The following is a 17,038-nucleotide window of genomic DNA, read 5'->3' as shown; positions in this document are numbered from 1 at the left end:
ATGTCAGCTCTCAACTACAAATTTGAAGGCTGGCTTGGACTCGACAAGTCAGCAGCGGAGGGAAACATGGTCTGGCAGGAGTTTGAACCCAAGGAATGGGAGGACACGGATATCGACATCAAAGTCGCCCACAGCGGCATCTGCGGGACAGATCTGCACACGTTACGCAGTGGCTGGGTATGCATACATGTCTCTTTCAATAAGCTGCCAATTTTGCTTCAATACCTGCCTGTCTCCGTTATTGATAAACCATGTAAACTGATAGTACCCGGCTCCCTACCCGATCTGCGTCGGTCACGAAATCGTCGGCATCGCCGTCCACGTCGGGAGAAAAGCAATCGGAGACATCAAAGTCGGGGAGCGCGCCCAAGCAAACGCCTGTCTCGGCCGTTTTGGCCCTTGCAAGGCTTGCGATGGTGGCAAGGAGTCGTACTGCAAGAAATCCGTGCACACTTACGGTGCTTTCCATTACAACGGTGGTAAAGCGATGGGTGGGTATGCGACTCACCATCGGTGTCCTTCGTATTTTGTCTTCAAGATTGATGACCGGCTGGACTCAGCGTCAGTTGCGCCTATGCTCTGCGGGGGTATCACCGTGTACTCGCCGCTGAAATTGCACGGGTGTGGGCCAGGAAAGACTGTGGGTGTTATTGGAATCGGAGGTCTAGGCCATTGCGGTATTCTATTTGCCAAAGCTCTTGGGGCGGATAGAGTTGTGGGTATATCGAGGAGTGAGTCGAAACGAGATGAAGTTCTGAAAATGGGTGCGGACGACTATATTGCGACGGCCGAGCGATTGGACTGGGCGACTGAGTACACTGGTGCCTTTGACATCATCATCAACACCATTGGCACGAGTAAAGTTCCTTTCAACCAGTATCTCAGTTTGGTGAGCCTAGATGGCACATTTATTCAAGTCGGGTTGCCGGAAGACGGGTCGTTTGAGGTCAACGCTTTCATGCTCGTGTCGCAACGGATCAAACTCACGGGGTCAAACACGGGGTCTCGACAGGAGATTCGTGAGATGTTAAACTTAGCTGCTGATAAAGGAATCAAGCTTTGGGTTCAGGAGAGGCCCATGACGGAAGCAAACCAAGGAATTGTGGATTTTGAAGCTGGAAAGGCGCGATATCGTTACGTTCTGACGCTGTAAACTAGCATCCAGTTGCGGTTGACCTTTACTTTTCATCAATATTTCAATAAAACCAACGATTGAACTGTCATCTGTCGGGCTTGAACTCCTGAGAATTCACGCAGCGGAACGAAAGGGATGGCTCTTTGTTCTGGATGTTGAATTACTCTGGTGGGACGCATTCTTTCTCATGTTTCATAGCAAGGTGGGCGTCAAAGTAAGAGACCGGGAAACACAACTAGGTGGCCACCTTCTTATAGCCACTGCTATCGTTCTAGCTGTCGCACCATGCTCCCTGTAGCGAATTCCGCGACGAATATGTAGGCAGTAGTAAGAATAGCATCAGCAGTAGTGATAGTTGTAGTAGCAATAGTAGTAATAAATCAGGCAGAAATAGGGCCATTATATTGAGTGACATTCTATCATTGTCATCAACTTACCAAAAGTGCTTAGTAGGCAACACGCGTTCATGGCCTCTCAGAATATGGTTGGAAAAAGACTGCAGGTGCTAATAAAACATGCGCCTCTGACGAATAATAAAATCTGAGCTTTCAGAGCTGGATTCGTTCTACCTGGCCATATGACGATAAGATTTCAGGAAGAACAACACCCAGAACTCTAGTGGCCAAGAACCTTAGGACACACCTGGCCGTGGCTGCGGCCGGGATCCAAAGTGCTTCTAGTGGAGTTTCAGTCTGAAGAAACAAATGCTGTTCAAGGCCCGTGGCTGTTTCTAGGAAGATACTCAAGGACAGTAAATGGATGTCAGCAATTCGGGGCACGACAATGTGTGTAGAATGGAAAAGCGCACCAAGCACCAACTCGAAATCTGGCAATGAGATCAACACGTTTCTTACATACAATGGAATCGTCAGCGGAGGAACCCTGGTTCTCCGGATGACAGTCAATTGCAAAGTGATTGCACAGATTGGGGTCCTTCAACAGGAGACAGTCACGTGTAGCACGCCATCGACTCCAACGATGGTGAATCAATTGCGCGAGCTGCAAGCAAGCTGACGCGACACACTAGACACCCGCACAGTTGCATCAGCCCCAGTTATTACTTGTTCCTTGTCCTTTCCATGCAGCAACGCCATTGACTGTAAGAATTCAATCTCGAGTGACAATTCTCCGTGGGCAGAAAAGAATGCCCATAAGGAGTAGATTGAAGCTTATGACGAGATTGCAAACTGGTTGCATAGGGCTTAGCTTCAACGCGGAGTCCTATGAAAACTCAAGGAAATGCAGCTACTCTTGGTCAAGCTCTGACAAGTGCCACAACTAACGGCATAAGATATGGGCTTCCCACACAACTTTTGGATCTCCTCGGAATACAACCGTTTAACCTGCTGTTGGAGGGTCAGCATTACTGAATAGGTAGCCTGTCGTCATCTACCTGTGGATCGCCCTTCGGTATCAGACCGAGATTTGGAGAAAGCATGCCCCTTTCTTACCTATTAGCACCCCCAAATGCTCGTCACGCCTTGTGGCGACGTTCCATGACAGCTTGGCTGGATAGAAAGCCATTTGCTCGGGACGCAGCGCATGTTGAAACCCCTGCTGAAAGAGTTTTATCAAAAGACACTTATATAGAACGGTTCGTTTGTCCTGCATACGGTCTGGGTTTTTTTCCGGACTCTTGCGTTGTGTAGACACCGTGCGTCATTGCTCCGTTTTCCAACGACGAAGATGTCCTCGCAACACCCGGTCGCGAAGCCGTCGCCCGCCGGGTCTGATACGTCGTCTGACCATGGCGGCCTGGGTTCCAAATCAGCTGTTGACGACAAGGTTATCGTCGATGCCGCGCCTCCGACAGCGCCTGCGCTTGCAACGCAGCAGACTCAACGCATGGAAGCGGCAATGGGCGATGCTATCCTCCGATTCTTCAGAATTCGAAAAGGGCCGAAAGCGGAAGAGTATGACCTCGATGCGGTGCGTATATCAACTCATGTTAACTTTCGAAAAACCCCTATACCGTCTAACATGCTCAACAGATTGCCACGCAACCGAGTATCTGGGATTCCGAGAATGTCGAGGAGTACAAGAGCCTCTACATCCACCCGCAATGGGAGAATTGGGCTGCTTTTGATCCTAGCTTTCGATGGACATGGAGAGAGGAACGTGCTGTCAGACGTAAAGTGGACTGGAAAATCATGGTGAGATGACCTAGACACCCAACAAAGAAAGCAAGCTGATAACCCATAGGTCTGGGCTTGTGTGATGTTCGCCGCCCTCAATATCGACCGGAATAACATCTCCAACGCCGTATCCGACAATATGCTTGACGATCTTGGGTTGACGCGAGGCGACTATGTGAGTTACGGACTGGGAGACTGGCTGCTCTGATACCCGCTAATACGACCTAGAACCTTGGTCAAACGATATCCCGGGTTGGCTTTCTGGTTGCCGAGCTCCCATCGCAATTGATCTCCAAGCGGTCAGTAGTTCTTGTTTGTCAACTTGTGAACTTGTACTGATTCAGCCATGCAGCATTGGACCCGATCTCTGGATCCCCATCCAGATTTGCCTCTTCTCTATCATCTCTGGAGCGCAATTCTTCCTAAAGGGTCGGGCGTCCTTTCTTGCGACAAGATACCTCATGTGAGTGTGGTTATTGCCCCTGAGATAGTAGATCACGTGTACTTATGACCCGATGTCTAGCGCAACCTTCCAGGGAGGCTTCATCCCGTAAGTCTTGGCCCTTGACAAGCCTGTCCAAGCTTTCGACTAACTCCTTGACAGAGACACAATTCTTTACCTGAGTTACTGGTACACAGGCACTTCAGTTAGCAATCCCGTCCCGGCCTTCTGTAGGACATTATTTTAACGTCTTTTTCTAGCTTCCAATTCGACTGGCCTGGTTTTGGATGTCTTCGCAATTAGGTACTTTTCTCTGCACTGCTCTCAAGCTCTGTTCAACTGAGCAACCCTGACTGATCGGCCTTTCTAGTTGACATCGGTGTTGGATTCGCTGCTGTCGGCCTGGTTTCTATGCGCGGTATCTTGGGACACGAGGGCTGGCGTTGGTTGTTTCTTATCGAGTAAGCCTTTCATGATAAACTTATGATGTTGTCAGCTTACTAACATATCGTTAACAGAGGCGCCTTCACTTGTAAGTCAAAAAGAACCACTTCATAATCATTCAGCTACATCGCTGACAACATCTATCTAGTCTGTGTGGGATTGTGTTCGTTCTTCCTTATGCCTCAATGCCCTGCCAAGACGAAGAGTTGGTGGAACCCCAAGGGTTACTTCAACGAGAAGGAGGAGAAGATCATTGTCAACTCCGGTACGTCCCTCAGGAAGGTAAAACCTTTTTCACAGCTAATATCTCTGCTAGTTATCCGCGACGATCCCCAGAAAGGCGGCATGTACAACAGACAAGGTCTTTCCGTCAAGCAGATCTGGGAATGCTCCAAGGATTACGACATGTGGCCCTTGTACGCTCTTGGCTTGCTCTTTGGCTTGCCGAAGTACCCTGTCAACCAGTACCTCACTTTGTCACTCCGAGACCTCAAGTTCAACGTCATCCAAACCAACTTGCTTTCAATTCCGTGGATCATCGGCTCAAGTATCACCATGTTGGCCATCACGGCTGCTAGCGAGCTATGCAACAACCGCAGTTTTGTCGCCATGGCCGAGGATGCATGGTTGTTGCCATGCTTTATCGCCTTAATTGTGATAGCGAACCCAAGTCCTTGGGCTTACTTTGCTATTGCGACAGTGTTGTTGTCCTTCCCTTAGTGAGTGCGGAGGATTTCGATTCGTCTTTTCCAATTGCTAATCCCTGCCAGCACGCACCCTATTCAAGTTGCCTGGACGAGTAGGAATGCTGGATCCGTCCAGAACAGGACAGTCTCCGCATCGTAAGTTGCTATAACTCTCATCGCTGATGTGACATCTGTTTAAGACTATGCCTACAGCCTGTACAACATGTGGGTTCAAGTCAGTGGCATGATCGGCGCAAATAGTAAGTGACTTTCCTTCACTCATACGATGACATTAAATGCTGACTGGCCAAGTCTACCAACCAAGTGATGCCCCTCGATACTTCAAAGCCAACAAGGGCCTTCTCGTTATTTGCATTTGGATGTGTGTAAGTAGACGATCAGCCTACCACAAGATTGTGTCTTATAGCTCATATGGTTTGTAGGTTGTACAATACCCCTTCACCTACTTACTATCGGTGGCGGAACAACAGCAAAGCCAAGAAGTGGGATGCTATGACACCAGAGCAACAACACGACTACCGTGCAAACACGACAGACAAAGGGAACAAACGGTAAGTTGTCTCAGTGGTCAGCAAAACTCCATGATTTTGACTAATTATTGCTAAATGTAGACTCGACTTCCGTTTCGCCACATGATGGATAGTACCTGTGTACCTCGCTTCACTTCACGTACTAGCCCGGCGAGATCAGGATGGCCCCAATGATCATTGACACGCACCAGTTTATTCATTCAAAGAGAATTTTGCGAATAATGTAAGGCTCATAAGCATGGAGAGATAAAGTCCTTCTAACTCACACGTACCTTATCTTAGAGTCGGAGTGGACGTGTGATTTCTGCGGCCTCGAGGAAAGGTCAATCTTCGCACAAGGTATTACTACATGCTAGTAGTGTGAAACAATGATCGGGAAACGCACTATCACGCAGATTTGAAAAGATAATCGACTGCAGCTCTTTTCATATTTTCCTGTCGTTGGGTACGATGCTGGTCCCAGGCATTTCCGTGACGCGGGCAAGAATGTGCAACTGCAGCGCACTTTTGGCAAAGTTCCTTCCCGTTGCACTCTGTGTCAGAATTATTTCGAAGCTGTCTTAGTGAAGCCCATCGCACACGAATTGGGTCTGAGTATGACTCCCGTATATTTTCTTCCTGATGATCTCAAACGCTGAAGCTGCAAACAGCAGAGCATATCATGCCTCTGAACTTGAACTTCGTGCCGATCTCAGGGAACGATAGACTAAAGCATGTACACTAGCCACTGGAGCGTACTCGTATCATGTGCAGAATCGGAAGGTATTTCCGCATTCGCAAGACGAGGTTACATTGATTTCCAGAGGTTGGACTTGCTGTCCTGTTTATTCTCTGAGCTTTCATCGTCTATTCGGGGTTCAAGGTTTCGAACTTCATGAGTTTTCTTGGGCCAATAAGTCGGGTCTCTAGAGTAAGGTAGTACTCTTGCACAATCGGTTCTACAAGTTCAAGAATATTGCTTGAATAATGTCTCCATATTAATTATCCTTTCCCAACAGCAAGGTTGCCTGGCGTTCACAGGTTCTTCGCTGTAAGTCCACAGCGAATCTGAATTCGGATGGCAAACGTCGTAGGTGTCGAGCTGGACGCGGTGGTTGCTCGACGAGAAACATCGTCCTCCGGAGGCTGGCATGCCTCCCTTATCCAATGTGTACCGGATCCCAGGCCTCCAGTTTCGAAAGTGCGTGATCTAGTCATCCGCTGTTCGTCTTTGCTCGTTCACTGCTTGCCTCTCCTCTACGCCAAGTCCACCCTCTCGATTAAGATGAAGCCACATCCAGACCGAGAGCGCGACGCAGCACAACATCAGCCCGATCAGCTCTGCCGCCATCAGCATTCCCCTCCAGAGCGTGTTCTTGCCGCAGTACCAGCACGTCATCCCAACGAGAAACTCAACAATTGATATGTCCAAGAGAAATAACGGTGACCACGCCACAGCAAGATCCGTTCGAGTCGCCTTTTCGGCGCCCTCAAAAGCGAAGAGCAGCATCGTCCCTATGACTGCGGACAAGACGGCTGTGATAGCTGCACTGCAGAGGAAGCCTTCGCCAACCTGGCCTACTCCGGTGCTGGGATGGAAGTCGGGGAATGTCAGAGCGGCGACGGCTAGGCCGCTGACGAGAGCGGCGAGAATGACAAACGTATTGTAAAATCGCATGATGCGACGAAAGACCAGGAACGCTCTCAGGTCGAGATGCTTCCCCCACCATCGTCGATCCATCTCTCGGCGTTGCTTTAGTGTTTGGCGGGGTCAATAGGTCCATGTACGAGAAACGAAGGACAAACGCTCGCTAGTAGTTCAGGTCGTGATGAGAGCATCGACCGTTAAGATTGACGGCGCGCGCGACTTAGAGCCGAAGAAATGGGCGACCAGCGCAGCTCGGTTGAAGAATTGAATAGTGAACAACAGTAGGCTGGTCAGAAATCCTTTCCTCCCCATATCAGATCTCATAGCATGAGAAAGCACAGGTTGGGGCGGAACACGGCCCAAATTCAAGATAGCCCCGCTGGTTGGTGTTGGTTGTTGTCATCCAACATACACTAAACTGAGTGGCAGGGATCGTTAGCGATGTGACAGCGCCTGCATATAAGCGCCCTTGAAAATGAAACATCGAATCAGGCTAGACATGAGCTGTGTCGTTGTAGGTAGAAACCCGACGTTTTGATGACATGCGTCACACGAACGGTGCTTGGCTCATCGGTTCTAAGGTATCTATGATAATCATAACCTTTGGTGGGTATCTGTGCTCATCATCACAGGACAAAACCTCGACTCCTGCCTAAGACACCGTGTTCTATGACTGAGAATAAGGCCATGGCATTGATGATTGTGAGCTCCAAAAATTCTGTTCGTGCCCCTGAGATTCAAGATCTAGTAACTGACTCCATCTTGTCGTCTTAAGTAGGCGGGACATGACAGTATCACTTCTCTAATTAATAAGATTCGATATCAACTATGCGCGGGCCGCAAAGCAGCTGCCCCAGTGATTTGCCACCTGTCAGGTGCGACATTGCTGAAGGATGGGCAACTTGGAATTTAAAGACGACAAGGGTCCGGAAAACTGCGCACACGCGAAGGTCTGATATCACCTGCTACTGACCACAGCCCCCATCAGTTGAAGGAGTAAGACGCTTAATTCAACTTCATTCCATTTATTTATCTCATACGCACGGGTCTCTATAGCGTCTTGTGCTCATAGACCCTTCACGCTGTGCATCCGCCATGGGATTTCTACCCCAAAGTCATCCGCGACTTTCATTGCAGAGATGAGGCATCCTTCAAGAAGAACCATCCCATCCCAGCACCATGCCCCAGACAACCATACATTTCCTTGCCCATTCACCCAGTTCTTAGTGGCAAAAGGGGTGTCTTTCTTCTTGTCGGGGACTCTCTTACCCATTATTTCCTGAATTATTGCTCTGCTCGCTGTCGTCCTTAGGGTTCTTGTGAACCTCGCCGTCTTCAGCACTCTCTTCGCGTTGGCCTGTGGATCCAGTGGGCAAGTGCTCACAACCACCCCTCCTGGCATTGTATGTAATGCCTCCGTCTGCGCCGTCTCGCCACCGAATTCGGTTCTGAGGCACATTGCCTGCGGTGGACTCATATCCCCACGATGATGTGAGCAGGTGGGCGGGCGGCATTCTTCATCTTCCACGAGTGTGAAGGACTGGCCCGCCGATGCGCTAGCCGGATGGAGAACTGAACTTTCCACACAAAGAGTCGGCACTGGCTCGAGGATCTCACGCAAAGGACTGAAGACCTTGCGAGCGACATCGGGCGACACAGCGAGGATCACCCGATCGAAGATTTCACTCACGACTGGACCGGCCGGATTACTCGTCGACTGCCAGCAAACTGCAACCCATCCGTCAGTAGACGGCGCTACCTCAGCAACGCATGCTCCTAAGCGGACGTCCTTCATCTCCTTTGCCAATCTGGCTTCAACCTGATGAACGCCGCCGCAGACCGTGTAGTGCTGCTGGCCGTGCGAGAGTTTCTTGTAGTTGACAACATCACTGGCAGGAAACGCCAGGAGCTCTGCATGAGAGCATGTTGACACGCCGCTGAGGATCGGGAGCAAGTAATGCGTGGTGTAGCGCCGTGGCATCCAGATTCTCTCCAGATACTCGCCCAACGTCTCGCCTCCCTCGGAGCCACTCGACAAAGGGCGCACCACGAAGCACGCGACCGTGAACCAGAATTGGCAGAGAACCAAGTACAGAACCTCGAACAAGTGTGCAAGAACGCCGCGTTTTCCTGGCCAAGGTGGGACTTGGTGCAGATTTGAGGCGTGAACGAAATACTCTCCGGGCTCTCTTCCTGCAGACGTCTTTGCTGATGCTCCCGCATCGGCTTCATGAGCCGACTTCGCTCTGGCAAATGAGAAGAGAAATCGGACAGGATGATATGGAATACCCAAGTGATCGTACATGCGTATCACGTTGGCGTAATAGCCTCCAGCAAGAGCACGCATGGGGAGGTCGATGCGCTCAATGCTGCCGGAGTTTTCATCTCGAATTGCGACGGATGCCGAGTCAAATGAGAGGCTTTCGGCCTGCGGCGGTCAGCTTGTGCATCTTGATCAGCAACTCAAAGTCAAACATATTTGGTATTTACCCGTTCAAAAAGAGTCACAGCATATCTTTGCTGTCTGTCGTTCTGTAGAAGATATGCTGTAGTGAGGCCGGCTAGTCCGGTGCCGACAACGGCCACCCGTAGGGGAACTTCGCGATCCATTTCGTGCTGAGGATGTCTCGTTGGATTCACCAGTTCGGAGTGATGTTACTTCAGTCACGCGTACTGCCCAGCAACGGATCATGCAGTCATGGCTCCAAATTCCTGATTGTCAACTTTGGTGTGGCATGGATCGGGCAAGTTGACGAGCATACGGCAGAGGTTGCATGGAAGCCACGAGCTTCAGCTGCTCGGGCACGAGCACCATCTTGGAGACACAGTTCCCATTCAGACAACTCGGGGCCGAGCTCCTTGAATTTTTTCATTCCCACAGAAAGAAGCTCTCTTTCGAAGAGGACATCCCTGAATGAATATGTGGATATCTGCCGAGGTTGTGACACGCCGTCGGGACAATTAGTTCTGGAGACGTTGAGGCCGAATCCCTGTCGACGTACATTGCGCCACTTTTGCCCGTCTAGTTCACGTTGGGCACCAAAAGTCACGCAGAGAACTCGATGTATCAGGAATGGTCATCACAAGAATGATGGTACAGCCAGTCTGTTAAGCCTGTGATCGATGTGGCTTCACACAACTGAATTATAGTACTTGGGTGTTACTCAGGCGAATCGAAATAATTGACATGGCCTCAGCTGTTCGGATAGAATATTGCACCGACTCGAAGTTTTTTCGACGGCCCCACCAACACTATGTATCCTAGTGAATGTCAACTCAGCTTTAATCCTTCTTGGTGTTTGCATCCACACATACCTCACATACCTATCAATTAGCATGCATTTGCAAGCTTCACCCCGTGGGAGTTGTGGGCTGCATAGCACACCAGACCGTTGCATTATTCGTTGAATTTAGTAGCGGTTTGTCTCTTTCAGCAACTTGATAACCTTCCGTCAAAACCTCCGTTTAAGCTTCCGTCAGTCACCCACTTCACGTTTCCACAAAAGTTGCTCGCCAGGTGGGTGACACGACCGTCTGCCGTTCCATCCTTGCTTTTCATATTTGGGTACATGTTCCGTTATGCATATCGACTAAGACTTATTTCCGACTATCGAGGATACATTATCAGCCTGTTTAGTCACCAACTTACCGACTACCTCACTACTGCGTATGTAGTCTGGCGACAGATGCCGCTGGTAATCCGCGGCGGCTGGCTTCATTCGCAGCCAGTGGCATTTCGCTTTCGCGAAATTGGCTCCGCAACTCCCTGGACAAAGTCAGACACCACATCCTTGTTGGCTCTACTACAGCGAAGGTGTCACATGCTTGTTCTCTCCAAACAGGCATCGTTGACAAGACGTTGACGTTGATTTCGGATACCGTCACGAAGACAGAATTTTGATCCATACCCTCCCTTGCTGATGGCCCAAGAAATAAGATATCTAAACTGTACAGCGCCCGGAACTGAACACTGAAATAAGGGTCAGTTTCTGTTCTTCGGCGTGTCGGTTGGCACAGAATGGACAGTGCACATGTCAATACTCAACCGGCAATGCGCCGATTCTTCACCAACATGGCACGATAGTTAAGTGCCGGCCCGTGTCCACATCTTGAAATGACTTTTATCCGTACAGCTACGTAGTGCTGTCCGAACTTATCATGTTATTGCTGGATTACAAGGGATGAATATGGGGACGGGATCTCATTTGTCCATATTGCACGGGTGATGGCCAGAATGCCGGCGGTGTTCCCGATTCTGGTGGAGATGTCCACGCGAACGCGATAGATAGCATAGAACAGATGCCAACATTCTCGGTGATTAGTGAGCACACTGTTCGACGCCACCTCGAAGGACAGCATTTTCCTTGGGCTTTCCCTCATTTCGAGCCGGTTATTGCATCCTGGCAGATTTACACTATCGACCCAGAAAATCGAAGAAAATTCGTAACAGACTCTATGAACGTCGAGCAGCATGTTCACCTGCTCTCTTCCCCGAAAACACGCCGTCGGCAAGGGACAAACCACTCACGTACCCGTTGGCGCATACTCCAGCAGCACTTCGCCCAGCAGCGTACAACCCGTCGATTCTACTACCGTCTTCGGTCAAGACTAGCCCAGTCTCGCCATCCACCCGCAGTCCGCCAAGCGTCAGTCCATTGACAGCTTGAATTCCTTCAGTGCGGCAAGATATATCGACGCCATAGAATGGAGCCTTCGATACCGGGCTGCAGTAGTCTGCTTCCTTGTGCATCGGGTCCTCTTGTCCGCGAGCGATCGCATCGTTGTAGGTCTTGACCGTCGAGCCCAGACCGTCGGCCGAGATGTTGAACTTGCCGGCGAGCGCAGCCAAAGAGCCAGCTTTCTCGTAACCCCAGTAAAGCCAATGCAGTCTCTGAATCAAGAGAGGCATGTTAGTCTGCTGAAAGACTTGTTTCTTTGCTTTCGCCCATTGATCCGAGTCGAGAATCAAGTAGCCTTTTCCCCCATTCTGTCTTATCATGGTGTCGCTGAGTGCCGCCCCATAGACATCTTCCGCACCCATTCGCTCTCCAGCCTGAGATACCACAACGCCTTCGAGCAGGGCCGTTGGGGGATACAGGAACCGCCACGCAGACATATTGTTCATGTTTGAGACTGATCCTCCCGCTGTCTGCCCAATCTTGATACCGGACCCGTCATCGCCATTTGTGCCAAGCGGGGCGACCTGGGAGAACTCAGGGAGGTGTTTCTGCCTCATCTCGGAGTTGAAAGCAAAGCCGCCGGCACTCAAGACCACCGCTTCACTGTGTATGGTCTGCGAGGTGGAGTGCTCTTGCCAGATTTTGTTTGCCTTCCGATGATAGATATCGGCTAGCTGGGACGCCATGAGCTGGAATTTCTTCGTCTTTTGCGTGAGGCCCTTGTGCTTTTGGAACAACGAGTTGGTAACCGGCAACGTCTTGATCTCAACTCCACTGACTTTATCTCTGTTTCCGTTGAAGAGAACCTGCTGAACCTTGGACGCTGGCTTGAAGTCGACTCCTAATCGGATCGCTGAGTCAAAGAGCGCCTGCCACAGCGCAGAGCCAGAAAACCCCGGCTGCACCATCCGGTGTCCCCTCGGCGCCGGCTTTGACACCTTATTAAACGGGTGCGATTTCTCATTCCCGGAGAAGTAGAGATAATGCTTATTCGTCGGATAGCTGGTCTTGTAAGGACACAACGACGCCTCGAACCGAGCGCCGTGCTTTTCGAGCCACTCGAGCCGCGCCACGCTCTCGTCGCAGAAGCGCCGGAGAGTCTTTTCGTCGACTGCGTCTCCCGTTTCCTCCTTGAGATAGGCGAGCATGTTCTCCGGGGTATCGTGGCCGTAGCCGGCCTCTCTTTGTTGTCGCGTTCCCCCGCCGGCGTAGACTACGCCTCCGGAGAGCGCTGATGCTCCGCCGCCGTGGGCATCGTCTAGGAGAAGGACTTTGGCGCCTTTCTCTGCGGCTGCGATGCTTGTGCAGACTCCGGCGATGCCGGCACCGGCGACAATTATGTCATGCTCTCGGCTGAATTTCACTGAACAGGTAGCGTGGAAGGAACGTGTCTTGTGGTAGCATATGGTAGCAAATCTGAAGTGCGCTGAGCGGTGGCGGGCAGTGAACGAGGTCGCGCGTGAGGTGAGCATCGCAGAGGCTGTGTGCCAACGTAAATAATATGAATAAGATCATCCGGGTACCTGAAAAAGAGACATCACAGTCTTAAATAATTCGCACAGGCTGTCATGCAAGCGTGCCGCGTTCGCTTAAGAATGGTTTGCTTTCCGATTGGGGTTTCGGCTTACATGTTTGTCCAACAGGTTTGGTGGCGCGCATAGTGCCTAACGGGTAACATGTCTGCTACCCTACCCTAATTCAACGCGAAGCATTGTTGGATCAACCTAGAACAACAGAGTATTTAGTGATTAAGTTCCGCGCGTTAAAGACAATGGCGTCTCGTGATGTCCAAAGCATTGTTCCGGACGCCGTTCAGCATTCCGACCAACCACGGAACGCGTGGACTCCGTGGGGAGATCGCGGGAGCCTGTCAAAGCATCGGAGAGTGCCATGTCCTCAACTGCCGAATCCCTCTTATTCGGGTTGAATGCGACGCTGCAGGTGACATCACGGAAGCCGAAATTGGGCCCCTTTCGTCGAATCCGTCACTGAGATACCAAGGAAGTCGGCTCTCTATTCTCTCAAGTAACCTTTTCGACGCCATACTTCCAGCCACCTCTTGACCATGTCCACCCCAATTCGTCTACCTTTCTCCACGCTTCCCGCAACAAATTTCACGCCCTGGCCATTTCCATTGCCTTCAGCCATGGATTGAAAGAAGCCTAGGAGTTTCAAAGCTGGCAGCTCCTTCACACCTAAGCTCTCTGATTCTGCGGTTGCTTCTAACCTAGACACCCATTCCTTTATATCAACGCGTTGGACTTTTCGTCCGTAGGCCTCTTCCAGCAAATGAACAAGCTGTTCCCACGAGATAGCGCTCGGGTTAACAAGATTACACACACCATACGACGCCTCAGCAGTATTATGAAAGACTACATCGCTGATGGCTTCAGCACAGAAATCGACGGGGAGCCAGTCGACGTTCGTCTGTAAGCTCGGCATCGCATCAAGATGATCTAGCCCGGCCATAATCATAGTAGGCCACATTTCGGTATTGTTCCATGCCCCCAGTCTTGAGTGACCACAAAGTTGGCCAACTCGGAGGATGCGTACAGGAATCTGGTGAGTAGAGGCGTAGTGCTGCGTGATTTGCTCGATGATGAACTTTGACTGCGCATATCCGGTGGGAAGGGCATTTGCAGGATCCGGGAAGAGCGGAAGTTCTGGCACTTTGGTGCCGGCGGGACTTCCCATTGCTGCAGCGACGCTGCTCATGAAGGTGAACGTCTTCTTGCGCCCCTTGAGGCAAAAAGACATGAGATGCATGTTTCCTAAAACAGATATTCGTCAGTTCAGAGACTTCGTGTTGACATCGAATGGACCTTACCTCTCAGGCAATCGTCTTCAAACTGTTGAATGGGTTGATTGAAGTCTAGCTTCCAGGCATTGTGCATCACAACGGTTACCTCGTTCACCAGACGTTGATACATCTGCTCATCTAATCCTAGCTTTCCATCCTTCATGTCGTAGCTGACGGAAACAATCTTCTCGGTTTGGTAAATGCTCGCAGGATACCCTCTCTCTTTCAGGGAGCCCAAGACGCGAGCTTGAGGATCTGCTCCTCGTACGGCGCAGTAAATCTTTCGAACAGTCGGCATCTGGACCAGAACTTCCAGCAGTGCGTTGCCTAGAGCACCGCTAGCTCCCGTGAGATAAATGACCTCCCCCTCGTTTCTAAAGCCTCCCTGCTGATGTTGAGTCACTTTCCAGTTGTCGATCTCGATATTCATGCGGTGGATGGTCGACCGGATCCACTCATGATGGTTGCTAGCCGCCGAGACGTTGCTATCAAGACCACCTTTGAACAGCTGAAGGAACTCGAGAAGCTTCCTTGTCGTGGAATATTCAAAGATGAACATTAAAGGGAAAGCTCCGAATGGCTTCGCGAGTCTCGATCGTATCTCGACGGCACGCATAGAATCGAGGCCAATTTCGTACCAGTTTTGGTCTGGCGTCAACTCTTCCACGGAGAGACGGAACACGTCAGCGACGACGGTTTGAATGATTTCAAGATCCAAAGTCCCGAGGTTCCTAGCAGCAACTGGATTGGCGTCCATATCAGAGTCAAGCTGGTTGCCTAGAAATGAGTTGTAGAGTTCTTCCACCCTATCTCCATACAGTTCCCAGGCAATCGTTCGTCGAACGTTCCCTTTTGGAGTGACTGGTAACGTCTGCCCAATTTGTAGAATGAGAACAGCTTGACGAGGAATTCGTGAGTACGTCGGTGAATCCTTATTGCAGACTTGCACCACTTTCCACACCTCTTCAGCAAGATCAGCTTCTGATATGGACCGCCTCTCCACCTCAGACCAATCGATCTCAACAATAACGGAGGGGCAAGGTTTTCCTGTCCCAAAGACTGCAGTCTTCGCAACAATGCCCGTCTTATCTTCTTCAAGCGTCATGGCGAGAGCGGCGGCATGTGTCTTCTCCCCATTGCTGTGCACGAGAATGTCATCTCGCCGGCCTTGGAGGACGAAATACCCGCTCCTCGGGGGATCCTCAATGAACAAGTCCCCCGTACGGTATGGGTTCGGTGCCGTCTCCTCGAGCCAGAGCTCTGCGGCTAGAGGGAATCCTCGGTATACAACACACTCGAAGAGGTTATCCGCAATGGACTCCATGCGTACATATTCCGACTCTGGGTACAAGTTGCGGAAGCGGTACACGTCTGGGTTGTCTCTTGTGTGCGGTATGGTCCGAAGCGGCGGACCAGTTTCGGTTGTACCGTATGTTGTTTTGACATTGACGCCGATGCTCTGAAGTTTGAAAAGCATTGAGGGGGACAGCGGAGCTCCTCCGGGTTGTAGAACCTTCAAGTCCGTCAGAGGAGTGTAGTCTTTGGTGGTGAGAGTGATGTATTCGAAGAGGTCCTCAATGACTGAGGGCGCACAGTGCAGGCAGTCGATCGGATAGCCGAGGCTTGTCAAAGACTTCCATGCAGAGAGGATAGAGCTTGGAGCTGGCGGCCATTGTGTTGGAGGCAACGAGGTAGGTAGGCCGGTTGGGAGTCCTGACAGGGCAATTGACAACCCAGCTACGTGGAATCTAAGATGCATGAGCTAACATAGAAGGAACGACAGGGAGGTGCAAGGTCTTACAAGGGGAAACACAGATACCAGTTCTCAATGTAGAATTCTGGAAGTAGTCTGTACATCCGCGCAATATGACACAGACTCCGATTGGTATGGATAATTGGTTTCGGCACTCCAGTGGAACCAGACGAGTGAATGATCATTGACTGAAGATTCCACTCATCATCAGTCTCAAATTCGGTACAGGGTTCTTCAAAAGCTTCTAGGTTATTCTCTCTCAACTCATCTACGCAGATGAGTTTCGTCACCGGGAGTCGACATGAACTTTCATCGTGGAGTGAAGCTTCATTCGCCTCGTCGGTGATTATCGCAACAACATTGCACACTCTGAGAAGGTGATCTCTTGTTGCCGGTGAGTTTTTGTTGCTTAGTAGAAGGACTCGAAGGTGCAGACGATTCAATGCGAATTGGGTGATGAGATACGAAATCGAATTGCCGACACCCAGAAGAGCGACAGTGGTTTGTTGACCCGATTCATTGGCAGTAGCAATTTCCTCTCGAAACTGCTTAGAGTAGAATCCTGATGCTGAATGGCATAGATGATTAAGCTCAGCCCAGTCAAGGACTTCAAATGAGTTGCCTATGGGATGTATAAAGGCTGGCTTTGATGGCTGAGTGGTTGCATTGTGCTCGACAAGGGCCGCAATGCTCGTCAAATTTGTGTCAGAGAATCTAAAAATTCAGGATTAGAGCCACTGGGTCTTTGGAGGCTGAAGTAGTTCAGAAACTTGGTAAGTACCTGGA

General features: G+C 50.5%; 3 protein-coding genes across 3 annotated transcripts; 2 read left to right on the top strand and 1 right to left on the bottom strand.

The window, feature by feature from the left end:
* On the top strand, positions 1 to 1,153 carry N0V96_006565 (uncharacterized protein; the record flags this gene model as incomplete). Its single annotated transcript, XM_053195030.2, has 2 exons — positions 1 to 177; positions 266 to 1,153. 2 exons carry the CDS (start codon positions 1 to 3, stop codon positions 1,151 to 1,153), a joined length of 1,065 nt encoding a protein of 354 aa, XP_053047601.2.
* Positions 1,154 to 2,821: 1,668 nt separating this feature from the next.
* N0V96_006564 (uncharacterized protein) lies at positions 2,822 to 4,876 on the top strand (the record flags this gene model as incomplete). Its single annotated transcript, XM_065757759.1, has 11 exons — positions 2,822 to 3,064; positions 3,127 to 3,288; positions 3,338 to 3,445; positions 3,499 to 3,569; positions 3,623 to 3,706; positions 3,794 to 3,820; positions 3,875 to 3,942; positions 4,083 to 4,173; positions 4,231 to 4,244; positions 4,305 to 4,421; positions 4,473 to 4,876. The coding sequence occupies 11 exons, from the start codon at positions 2,822 to 2,824 to the stop codon at positions 4,874 to 4,876; spliced, it is 1,389 nt and encodes a 462-aa protein (XP_065613676.1).
* A 6,597-nt stretch (positions 4,877 to 11,473) lies between these two features.
* On the bottom strand, positions 11,474 to 16,437 carry N0V96_006563 (uncharacterized protein; the record flags this gene model as incomplete). Its single annotated transcript, XM_065757758.1, has 5 exons — positions 11,474 to 13,052; positions 13,392 to 13,423; positions 14,253 to 14,470; positions 14,527 to 16,154; positions 16,424 to 16,437. The coding sequence occupies 5 exons, from the start codon at positions 16,435 to 16,437 to the stop codon at positions 11,474 to 11,476; spliced, it is 3,471 nt and encodes a 1,156-aa protein (XP_065613675.1).
* Positions 16,438 to 17,038: the final 601 nt, after the last annotated feature.

The sequence above is a fragment of the Colletotrichum fioriniae genome (genome assembly GCF_027942845.1).
Source record: "Colletotrichum fioriniae strain IMI 355084 chromosome Unknown scaffold_7, whole genome shotgun sequence".
In the NCBI taxonomy this organism is placed as follows: domain Eukaryota; kingdom Fungi; phylum Ascomycota; class Sordariomycetes; order Glomerellales; family Glomerellaceae; genus Colletotrichum; species Colletotrichum fioriniae.
The sequence above is the reverse complement of the archived record's forward strand: the minus strand, read 5'-3'. Positions and strand labels throughout refer to the sequence as shown.